Source organism: Rhinolophus sinicus, linkage group LG06 (assembly GCF_036562045.2).
Source record: "Rhinolophus sinicus isolate RSC01 linkage group LG06, ASM3656204v1, whole genome shotgun sequence".
NCBI classification, from domain to species: Eukaryota; Metazoa; Chordata; class Mammalia; order Chiroptera; family Rhinolophidae; genus Rhinolophus; species Rhinolophus sinicus.
Genome location: NC_133756.1, coordinates 55473520 through 55485772, shown reverse-complemented (window position 1 = coordinate 55485772; position 12253 = coordinate 55473520). Strand labels below are relative to the sequence as shown.

The window sequence follows — 12253 nt, the reverse complement described above, 5'->3', positions numbered from 1 at the left end:
ATAAATAAACAGGACAGAAGGAAGGGTTCTTGCTTACAGTGAGAAAACAGAGACAACTGGTTATGTAGAGGAAGTTATGGAGTTGAAAAATCATTTTGCAATGTCGTAGATTGGATTGTAAAAGAATCACCAATGGTTGATAAATCTAGGGGAAATTTTTTTATGAGCAGCAAAATATTTGTGTGGTTTAAAAATATCTCCCACAGATTGCTTATTGGTTGTGAGGTGGAAGCACAATCATTTTACGATGGAGAAATTAAACAACACCTTAATTGGATAATCAAAATTAATATTACCTGAGAAGTGGATGGATATCTCAGACCACTATATGCAATACCCTGAGAAGGAACACAACTTCACTTACGTAATATTCTGATTGGGAATGTAGAAATCTGAATCTTATGAGGAAACATCAGATAAACATCTGTCCTGCCCTAAGTTACTTGGACATAAAAAAGAATGAAATCTTACTATTTGCAGCACCATGGATGGACCTAGAGAGTATTATGCTAAGTGAAATAAGTCAAACAGGGAAAGACAAATACCATATGATTTCACTTACATGTGGAATCAAAAGAACAAAACAAATGAACAAACAAAATAGAAATAGACTCATAGATACAGAGAACAAGCTCATAGTTGTCGGATGAGAAGGGGTCTTGGGGGTGCTGGGTGAAAAATGTGAAGGCATTAAGAAGTACAAATTGGCAGTTATAAAATAGTCATGGGGATGTAAAGTACAGCGTAGGGAATATAGTCAATAATATTGTCATAATGACGAGTATGTATGGTGCCAAGTGGGGGATCACTTCGTAAATTATATAAATGTCTAATCAGTATGCTGTACACCTGAAACTAATGTAAAATAATATGGAATGTCTACTGGAATTGAAAAAGAAAAAAACTCTAAAGGAACATTCTATTTAAAAAACACAGGGGCTGTATTCTTCAAAAGAATCAAAGTCAGGAAAGGAAAAGAAAGATTATGGAAATGTTCCTGATCACAGGAGGCTAAGTAGACACGATGACTGAATAATGGACACCAGGCTGCATCCTGTACTGGAGAGAAAACAAGGCCATTATTGGGCCAACTGACAAAACCGAACTGCGAACTATAGATTCAAGCATTATGACAATGTTAAATTTACTGACAGTGATAAGTGTACTGTGTTTATGTAAGAGAATATCCTTATTCTTAGGAAAGCAACACTAAAGTATTTAGGACTGAAGGGCCATGTTGTATCTTATCCTCAAATGGGTCTGAAAAAATTGTGTGTGTGTGTGTGTGTGTGTGTGTGTGTGTGTCTAAGAGAGGGAGAGAGAAAAAGAGAGTAAAGGGTTTATGAATATTCTTTGTACTATTCTTCTTTTTACATGTTTCTATAGGTTGGAAACTATTCCAGATAAAAAGTTAAAAATGGAGCTTACATTCTAGTGGGAGGGACAGACAATAAATAGATAAATAAACTATGCAGGACATTTGTGGGGGGAAAGTTTTTAGGGGAAAAATAAAGCAGGGAAGAATTGTTGGGGTAGGGTTTGCCCTGTTCGATAGGGTGGCCCAGGGAAAACCTCGCAGAAGTAACTTCTGAATGAAGACCTGAAGGACCTCAGAGAATGGGCCGTGTGGATGTCCAGGGGAAGAACATTCTAGGCAGAGTTACAAGTACAGAAGGCAGACACAGGGTGGGTTTGTCTCCAGCGACTTCCCTCGTTCTATTTCTATGCCCATATGTGAGCGAGCATGCACGCTCACACACACACACACACACGTAATCTCTATTGTAGTTCCCTGTTGAGTTCCCTCAAAGCACTGTTATAATCTGTCATTATTCTCTTTATTTCGATTAGCACACAGGCCCCATCTCTGAGTACAAGGTCAATAGCAACGTTCACCATTATTCTCCAGTGCCTAGTACAGAGCCTGGCTCATAGTGGGTGCTCAATAAGTATACATCTGATGCACAAGACCTCAAGTGTGACCTGATTGAGGGGTGGAGTCAATGGGACCCACCATCTTCTCAAACTGACCCTAGGATTCTTCCTCTCCCCCTCCTAGCCATAGTCTGGGACATTGGGTAAGAAGCTCTGTTCTGCTCTTTGTAAGGCTGAAACCCATTTCTCAGAGGGCTGCACCCATCGGGTGCTGAGCTGACGAGGACACACTGGGATCTAAGGCACAGAGTGGAAAGGTGAAGCCTGGACCCTGAAGCTTGTGGACAGAGAACACGAGCCAGCAGGTGGCACTGTTTTGGCTTAGTTTTTGTCTATCATCCTAGACCTGTGAGATCTGGGAGATCAAGACTTTGAATTGGTGGAGGTTTGGGGTGTTTGGTTCTTTGCTCTCCTAAATGGGATTTCTTCCTCTTCCCTAGGTGGCAAACTGGAGTATTCAGAACCTGGGCTTGTCTCTGTATGCGGACTGCCTGGCCGGCACCTACAGTGGGGGCAATAAGCGGAAACTCTCCACAGCCATGGCCCTGATTGGCTGCCCACCGCTGGTGCTGCTGGTGAGGGGCACTGTGACCAGGGGCTGGAACCAAGTGGTGGCTCTCTGGGTTTGGGTCAGCAGATTAGAAAATGCAGCAGTCTGTTTCTGTCTGGACTGGTCCCTATTCTGCCCATTTTGAGCAAGTCAGCCCAGTGTCTGGTTCACAGCTCTTAGGGGAAACTTGAGCCACACACATTCTCACTCCGAGTCCTGGGGCGTCTCTTATGGGGCCACAGGCTCACAACAGGGAAGTTCAGCCCCTCTGTGGAATGTCAGTGTCTGCTCAGAAATGACTGCTGCCTGAGGAGGCCTGTTTGGGACTGAAGTGGACAGGAGCATTGGCCTGGATCAGAGTCTCATGTGACTCGGACTTGGAGCCCGACTCCCCCATGCCCATAAGGTGGGGTACCATGGGTCGCAGGACTTGGAGGGAGCCAGAAAAGGCACCTGAGCTATCTCCCTGCCTCATTGCAAACATATGTGTAGAATCAATGGCTCATGTGACTGTCACCGAGCCAGACCAAGCCCAGGCCTGAGGCCCCCACGCCCGTGCAGTCTGAGGTTTATGAGGGAAGGACTTGGAGGGAGCAAGAAAAGGCAGGTACATGGGCTATCTCACTGCCTCCTTGTAAATATGTATAAGGTTTGGGGGGGTGGGGTAGGGTTGTCTGTTTTTAAAGTACTTCTACCATTGCCTTACTCAACTTTAACCCATTCCTGGGATGACATGGTGGTATGATTTCATTTCACTCTCTTGATTCATCCCCTGCCTTCTATGCTCTGCACCTGGGTCCCAGGTCTCACCACGCTGGGGAGTGACGTGGTGCACCGTCTGACAGAGACAACGCTCAGAGGAAGTCAGCCAAGGAGGATGCAGTAACCAGTGGAGGCTGGCTCCAAGCGTGGCCCCTGCCCTCTCTGCTTCCCCACAGGACGAGCCCACCACAGGCATGGACCCCCGCGCACGCCGCATGCTATGGAACTCCATCATGAACATCATCAGAGAAGGGAGGGCTGTCGTCCTCACATCCCACAGGCAAGGGATTCCCAGGGGCCGGAGTGGAGCAGGGGACAGGCGGGAGTCCCCGCACCCCTCACCTCCTCTCTCCTGCCCCACAGCATGGAAGAATGTGAGGCCCTGTGTACCCGGCTGGCCATCATGGTGAAGGGCACCTTTCAGTGTCTGGGCACCATTCAGCATCTCAAGTCCAAGTAAGGAGATGGTGGAGCAGGAGGCACCTTTGTTGCCTTCCTGGGGAGCTCCACCAAGCCCTGTACTCTCTACAGTCTCTTGGGAGTGTCCTGTGCCCCCTCACTGCACGGGCAGAGGCAGGGAGTGGCCAGGCCTCATTCTGCAGCAGCAGATGGAGAAAGCCATTGTGATGAAAGAAACTGTCTATATTGGGCTAATTGTCTGTGGTCGAAGGCTCCCCCAGTCTCCAGGTGGAGGGCTCTGATTGGGACGCATGCAGAGCCTGGCTGGGATGAGGGAACCTAGTACCACTACCTCATTATCCCAACAAATCCAGCACTGATGACCTATTTAATAAGAGGCCACAACCAACATAGGAATGATTAGGAGACCAAACAGCCTGAGAATCAGTTTTCCTTTCTGGAATATCGTACGCTTTTGAGTTTGAGAAATGACCGTGTATTATGCAACAAACCAGCAATGCCAGTAACCTTCAGTAGGGTTACCCTGTCCCCATAAATTGTAAACTGCTGTAAATCATGCGTTATTAATAATGGTTTGTGCGCCAAACCTGATAATCCGTTAAAAAAAGATTAGGATAATAATGCCAGGTTCCCTTGCATTCTGGTATGCATTATAAACGAGGACGGGTGCATTTATCACTTGTTTGTTGAACAAACGCTTTTTGAGAGCCCCGAATATAAAAATCACCGTGCTAGTTAGTAAAAGGAACACACATAACCCAGTTTATCTATGCCGAGAAGCACCCAAGGGAGTGTGTTGCATAGAATACATCACCCTTATATGCATTGGGGCAGATTAGTGACTGAGAAAGTTCTGGTTGATTAGCTGTGTTTGAATATTTGACCCACAATTCTTGAGCCACGCCAGCTTGGACACTGCACAGATATTAGGGGCACTTCTGTATGTGAGGTCATCAAACATGTGTCAGCACCTCCCTGTGTCTGCTGCTGGACACATGACGTTCCCCCCTCCTTTCCCTCTCACTTCTCAGTATCCCCATGGGAGAGGCGGTGAGAGGGGACTGTCCCCATGTGGAGGGACAGTCGGTTTTCCGCAGCTAAAAGGTAGAGACATTTTATTGTAGAGGGCCATAACCCTTGATCCTGTTACAACATTGAAAGAAGTTATACCTGACACAGTTATAGCAGGACGTAAGGGTGTAGGGAAGCCAGCTGGCCGTGTACACACGCTCTGGCAGACCATTCTTTAGGCATGTGCCAATGACCGGCTCACCTGGTGAGGGGAGGAGGGAAGCACCAATCAATGGCGGTGGCCCTGTCTGCTCCATGTGTTCTGGACACTTCTACAGAAAATGCTGCCTTTCCAAGCCTTTGCTCCCACCAGGTCTCTTAAAGGGCCAGGCAGCCTTTCCAGCCCTGAGTGAGCACTGGGCCCATGTGTTTCATGGGCAGGCCTGTGACCGCTGCAGGAGACTAAAACCACCTTTGACTTCAGCAAGTATGTGAGAGGGATAGGAACAGGGAACATCCATGCTTCTAGGCGTTGGACAGAGGACACAGGTCTGGTGACCCTCTTCACCACACACACACATTTAGATCTCTGAATTTGTATCAAACTATCTCTCCAGGAATTATTATAGGTTTTTTACTCTTAGTTTTAAACACGCACACCGGTCTGATAGTATGGACTTTTAATCCCCAATAGTTTTGACGAGTCTATTCCTTATTTTGGGACTGCCTTACACCCAACTGCTAACAGGCCTGTACCACGCCACCATGGCCATCCCCTAGGTTTGGAGATGGCTACATCGTCACAATGAAAATCAAATCCCCGAAGGATGGCTTGCTTCCCGACCTGAACCCTGTGGAGCAATTCTTCCAGGGGAACTTCCCAGGCAGTGTGCAAAGGGAGAGACGCTACAACATGCTCCAGTACCAGGTCGCCGCCTCCTCCCTGGCCAGGATCTTCCGGCTGCTCATCTCCCACAAGGACAGTCTGCTCATTGAGGAGTACTCGGTCACACAGACCACGCTGGACCAGGCAAGTCGCCCGAGGGGTGCCATGTGCGGAGCAGGGCTGTGCAAAGACTGGGCTGGACCGCCTAACCTGGGCTGGAATCCACACAGGAGGGAGGCATGACGTGCCTGAGTTTTAACACTCTAGTCCCTCTGTCCATTAGGGTGAAATGCCATATATCAGACATTATTTTCTAACACTATTTCAGTTATCAGCAAACTTCGTTAGCTTTATACCATCCTTCCCCACTATACTCTGACTTCATTTTATCCTTTCTGGTTTGTGGTGGTAGCTTTACTTATTTTCTCTTTTGAATCAACTTTACTGATGCTTAATTTACTTACAATAAAATGCACTCATTTTTCGATGTACAATTTGGTGAGTTTTGATAAATGTGTGTGCCATGTGTCAGGTTTTTTGGTTTTTTAATGTGATCACTTTTTTATTGTGGTAAAATATACATAACATAATTACCTATTTTAAGTGTGCGATTCAGTGGCATTAAGTACATTCACTTTGTTGTGCAAGCACCATCACCACCATCCATCTCCAGAAATTGTTCATCTTCCCAAATTGAAACTCTGTATCCATTAAGCAATAGCAGCCTCCAAGAGCCACTGGTAACCACTGTTCCACTTTCCGTTGACTACTCCACCTACCTCATATAGGTGGACTTATACAGCATTTTGTCCTTTTTTGTCTAGCTTATTTCATTTGACATAATGTCCTTAGTGTTTATCCATGTTGTAGCAAGTGTCAGAACATCCTTCTTTAGAAGGCTGAGTAATAGTCCATTATATATATATGCTATGTTTTATTTATCCATTCATCTCTTTGGACATGAGTTGTTTCTGGGGGTTTTTGTTGTCGCTGTATGTTTGTTTTACATAAACGTCCTTAAAGACTGTTAGGAGAGCAGTGGAAATAGACAAGCTCCCTTTGAGGAGCTACCTCACCAGCACCTTCTCAGCCGTAAGCAGATGAAGGCAGGAGCAAGAGTCACGGCCACACAGCACATTGAATGAAGAACAGAAAAGACATGAGATCAGGCTCCTGTTTTGTTTTTTCTTTCTTCTTTAGAGGTTCAGGAGGACGCTGCTTGCTGAGAGCTGCCTTGTCTTGAATACCCCAAGCTCGGGTGTCCCAAGTCCTTGGGAAGTTCCATGGCAACGCCTTTATCTTAGCTCAGAATTTGAAGAAACAAGCCCCTGTCCAGGGCACTGGCGGCTGGGCTTCCTCGGGTCGGCCAGCCTCTCCTACAGTACACAAGCTGCTCTGGCAGGACTGTATATGAACTGTGAAAGAGAGAAACAAAGTGGGTGGTGGGTGAAGGGTACCATTTTTCTGGAAACATCTACCTACTCTTGCTTTTTTCTTGCTTCTAGGTATTTGTGAACTTTGCTAAACAGCAGACTGAAATTCATGACCGCCCTTTGCACCGTTGAGCTGCTGGAGCCAGCAGGCAAGCCAAGGTACCCTGCTCCTCTTTCACAGTCCATTACTTGAGGCAGATCCTCAGCTTAGGGGCCTGTCCACTGGGCCTGAGGGGTCAACCCATACCACATCCTCTCCACATCCCTACCACTTCCCTGCCACTCCCAACTCCAGTTCTGTGATAAAAGACTTTTCAATCCGCGTTTGTATGGGTTCATTTTGTAATCAGGAAACCATTTGGACGGTATCGGAGGGCTTTTTTGAAAAGAACTTCCCCATATGTTTTTGCTTAGAGTGAAAAAGAAAAAAGAACTTGGATTTTGGAAATAAGAAGCAGGGAAGATAGAGAATCTTAAAATGTCTTAGTTGTTGGGATACTTGATATCCATGTCTGGTTATGTGTTCGGAAGGGAATTAACTGGCACTTCATTTCAATGGTGGACACATTTGGTTGGAGCAAGGATTGCTGTTTTAGGAAGAGGGCTATTTGTTCTTTATAAAAATATCAAGATGATAAAGGAAGAAGCAATTCAAGTTATGTATCCTGGACTTGATTACTCTTGGGATACGTGCTTCCAGGTTCCTGCCCTGGAATGGCACCCCAGCCCCATGTAAGGAGCACTCCCACCCCATCCCAGTTCCCCAGACAGAGAGAGAGAGAGAGAGAGAGAGAGAGAGAGAGAGACAGACAGACAGACAGACAGACAGACAGACAGACAGACAAGAGAGAGAGAATACTGAAGGAGACACCAGGAACCTTGGCTTAAGACTGGGAGTTTATTTATTTATTTTTCTTATTTATACTTTTTATCTTTTCATTTTGTCTGTTTTTCAGTTACAGTTGACATACAATATTATATTATGTCACGTCCCGCGCGACGAGTGTTGTGGGGAGCGAGGAGGGTGGCGTAGGGTTAAGAGAAGACAGTAGCCATGAACAGAGTGAAGCGGGGCCTCGAATCTCAATGAAGGACTGGGTGCCAAATTGGGCCTACGCATTAGCTTGTGAGGATAAAGCTTGTCAATCTCAAGATCTGTGAATCATATACATCATAATAGGAAACTGATTCAAGCCAATCACGCTTGCTAAGTCTCAGGATGTCTGTACTTCCCCAAGGGACAAAACCTTTATGCATATGAATAGATGGAAAGCACCTCATTGAATCACTTCCCTTGCAGGTTGTGGGAAGGAATGCAGCCACAGAGACAGAGGCTCTCCTTAGCCGGGGGAAGGAGAGGGGGTTGTGCCCACTTCTATGAACACCGTGGGTTTTCTTGTTGGTCCCCACTCAACTGTGCCTGGCTTGAGTTGTCCCCACCATGGGGAATCTTACTCATCATGGCTGATCAGCCATCTTTCTGGGGCCAAACATGGAGACATAAGGTGCAAGCACAAAGGTGAAGCAAAGTCCCTGAAAGGATCACAGACTCTCCTTGCTTTAGGGGCAGGTACGAGGACACAGACGGGTAGGCTGCTGCATGGCAACAATATTAGTTTCAGGTGTACAGCATAGTGGTTAGACATTTATATAATTTATGAAGTGATCCCCCTGATAAGCCTAGTACCCACCTGACACCACACATGGTTATTACAATATTATTGACTATATGCCCTATGCTGTACTTTACATCCCCATGATTATTTTGTAACTGACAATTTGTACTGCTTAATCCCTTCACCTTTTTCACCCAGCCCCTCCCCCCCAAGCCTCCTCCCATCTGGCAACCATCAGTTTGTTCTGTCTCTATGAGTATATTTCTGTTTTGTTTGTTGTTGTTTTTTTAGATTCCACATATAAGTGAAATCATGTGGTGTTTGTCTTTCTCTGTCTGATTTATTTTACTTAGCATAATAAAACCCTCTCGGTTCATCCTGATTGTCACAAATGGTAAGATTTCATTATTTCTTATATGGCCGAGTAATAGTCCATAGTATATATGCACCACCTCTTCTTTATCCAATTGTCTAGTAATGAGTACCTAGGTTGCGTTCATATCTTGGAGGGGCTATTGTAAATAATGCTGCACTGAACATAGGGATGCATGTATCTTTTCAATTTAGTTTTTTGGGTCTCTTTGGATAAATGCCCAGAAGTGGAATTGCTGGGTCATATGGTAGTTCTATTTTTCATTTTTTTGAAGTTCCTTCATACTGTTTTCCATAGTGGCAGCACAAATTTGCAATCCCACCAACAGTGCACATGTGTTCCCTTTTCTCCACATCCTTGCCAACACTTGTTGTTTGTTCATTTGTTGATGATAACCATTCTGACAGGTGTATGGTGATATTTCATGTGGTTTTAATTTGCATTTCTCTGATGATTAGTGATACTGAGCATCTTTTCATGTGCCTATGGGCCATCTGTATGTTCTTTTTGTAGAAATGTCTATTAAGGTCCTCTGACCATTTTTTTATCAGATTGTTTATCTTTTTGGTATTAAGTTGTATGAGTTCCTTATATATTTGGATATTAACCCCTTATTGGATGTATCATTGGTGAATATATTCTTCCATTCAGTAGGTTGTATTTTTATGTTGATGATTTTCTTTGCTGTGCAAAAACTGTTTAGTTCGATGTAGTCCCATTTGTGTGTTTTTTTGTTTTGTTTTGTTTTTATTTTGTTTCCCTTGCCCAAAGAGACATAGCTAAAAAAACTGTATTACTAAGAGCAATGTCAGAGAGTTTACTGACTATGTTTTCTTCCAGGAGTTTTATGATTCTGGGTCTTACATATAAGTCTTTAATCCATTTTGAATTTATTCTTACATATGGTGTAGGAAAGTAGTCGAATTTTACTTTTTTTGCATATGTTTGTCCGGTTTTCCCAACACATTTACTGAATAGACTGTCTTTACTCCATTGTATATTCTCACCTCCTTTGCCATAGAGTAATTGACTGTCCAGGCGTGGGTTTATTTCTGAGCTCTCTCTTCTGTTCCATTGCTCTATGTGTCTGTTTTTATATCAATGCCTCTTTTGATTACTATCACCTTATGGTATAGTTTCATATCAGGTAGCATTATACCTCCAATTTTGTTCTTCTTTCTCAATTGCTTTAGCTATTTGGGATCTTTTATGGTTCCTTAATGCCATGAAATCAGAGCATTTTTCCAATAAGCAAAGATGTGAAAATCCTTATTTCCCATACAATTTTCATTTTTCACATTGTTTTTCTTTTTTTGAGAAAAAACAAATACCACTAATGATTTAAACACTCCTTTCCAAGGTTGTGCTTATAATGGATATTTCCCCTTCCTCTTGACCAGTAGAGAGCTAATGGTTACTTGACTTTTCCCACCATCTTTCCAGGGGGCCCAGAAATGCCTAAGTAAAAGCACCTGTCCAGGAAAAGTTAGTTTTGCTAAGATTTTCCAGCCACTTTTTTTCATTTATAGATCCTGTACTTGCTGTTTATACCTGTAGAAAATTATTCTTTGAAAGCCACTTGCAGTTATAAATCCCTTTCATAACTCAATAAACACTGGTAGTTGTAGTATTACCTGCAACTACCAGTGGTCTCCCCACCCCCACCTGGCATAGTCTCTCTTAAAGGGCTAATGCCAGGTCATCTCTTGGCTTGGGGAAGGGGCTCATGGTCTGTGAACTACAACAGTTAATTCCAAACTCCCCCCCCCATTGGATGTGACAATTTTTTATGTTGTTTGTCATATTTTAGCATACAAATATTAGAAAACCTACTGCAACACGTTTATTAAATTGCTATATTTCCGAACTCTGACTTTATGACATAGTACCTTTACAAAGGTTTGTAAAAATCCTTCTGTATGGCATTGTAATAAATAAATGCCATGAAACAAATAGTAATTACATTCCTGTTTACATTATACCACTTTAAAAGAATTTTCTTTAAAGTATCCTACAAATAAGAAAAAGGTCATTTCTCTCAGTTCTAGAAAGTTCTATTAGATGTTCACAATTTGCCTCTGAACAAATGTGAGAGCCCCACTTCAGAAAGTTCAGCAGGTGAGAGCCTTCACCCAGTCTGTGAGTGAGGACCACACCAACATTTCATTGTCTAGAGATCAGTGTGTCTCCTTATCAAGAATGTATAAATTCTTAAAGGGCTCAGTCCTGGAAAATATATTCCGAGAGGAGATTTTGTGGAATCTATTTTATAAAAACACGTGAGGGTCAAGGTTTTGGTAGATGACTAGATGGTAGGTAGATGATCGGTCAACTTTAGAATCATCCTGAGTGACCATCACATGTGTTTTCCAAAATCAGAAACAACTCAGATAAATTTCTGATTCTTATTCTTACACATTGTTACAGAGTTTCTACATATAACTTACATCTTTATCAATTAGTTTCAGGAGTACCTGCAGCCTTGATTGGGATCCTTGTTCAAAGCATGTTCTTAGCTCTAGAGACCATGTCTCTCAGTTAGAAAAGTCACTTTGGTGTCACCAAGGACAGGAGTTGGACTTAGTGCTCAAGCTTTGATCTGGAGCCTGCTATCCCCAAAGCCAGCTTCAGTATCTCCCTACTCTCCCATCCCCCAGTCTTTTTTCACGCTTTTCTGGAACCACCTCTGTAGGAAGTAGACAAAGGGAATTATGCACTTCAATGACGACCTAAATTATGACTTCTTGGCTTTTAAGACAGGAAAAGCTTGGTAACTTTCTTGGGCTAAACAACAACCCAAAGACACCATGACAGCCTTTGGAAACCACACAAAGGGTGTAGCTTCCGTCTAAGATGTAAGGAAGCATGGACGTACGCAGAGGATGTGAACCTACGTGACATCTGCAACGTAGAGCCAGAGAGTTCTGAGGAATCATCTGTTCCAAAGTTTTTACAGACAAGGAGACAAGCTTAGCCCATAACTTTGGTGAGCTGACAGAATTACAGAGTCCTTGGCTGAGCTTCCTTCAGTGATTGATTGACGGCTTTTTAATTTTTAACATCCCAAAGCCATTGCACCATCTCTTCAGAAAACCGAAATGACGAAATCCATCGGATCTCCTTCTGCAGATCTGATCTCCTTCCACACTGTTCATTTGCCATAGCTGGAAGGGAGGTCTGGACAGCTGGAAGTGCAGGAGCTTTTGCCGTGTGGTCATCCGATCTGACCAGCCAGCATAAGTAAGGCATTGGCAGCGGAAACAAGCA

At 43.8% G+C, this 12253-nt stretch overlaps 1 protein-coding gene across 1 annotated transcript in view; it reads left to right on the top strand.

The window, feature by feature from the left end:
• Window positions 1-7317, top strand: part of ABCA4 (ATP binding cassette subfamily A member 4) — a 106250-nt gene extending 98933 nt beyond the window's left edge. The window contains exons 42-46 of the mRNA XM_019752592.2: window positions 2376-2510; window positions 3424-3527; window positions 3611-3703; window positions 5459-5708; window positions 7070-7317. Of these exons, the coding sequence (XP_019608151.2) occupies window positions 2376-2510; window positions 3424-3527; window positions 3611-3703; window positions 5459-5708; window positions 7070-7129 (642 nt within the window). The 3' untranslated portion in view covers window positions 7130-7317. The remainder of the gene's footprint in view (window positions 1-2375; window positions 2511-3423; window positions 3528-3610; window positions 3704-5458; window positions 5709-7069) is intronic.
• The last annotated feature ends 4936 nt before the right edge of the window (window positions 7318-12253 follow it).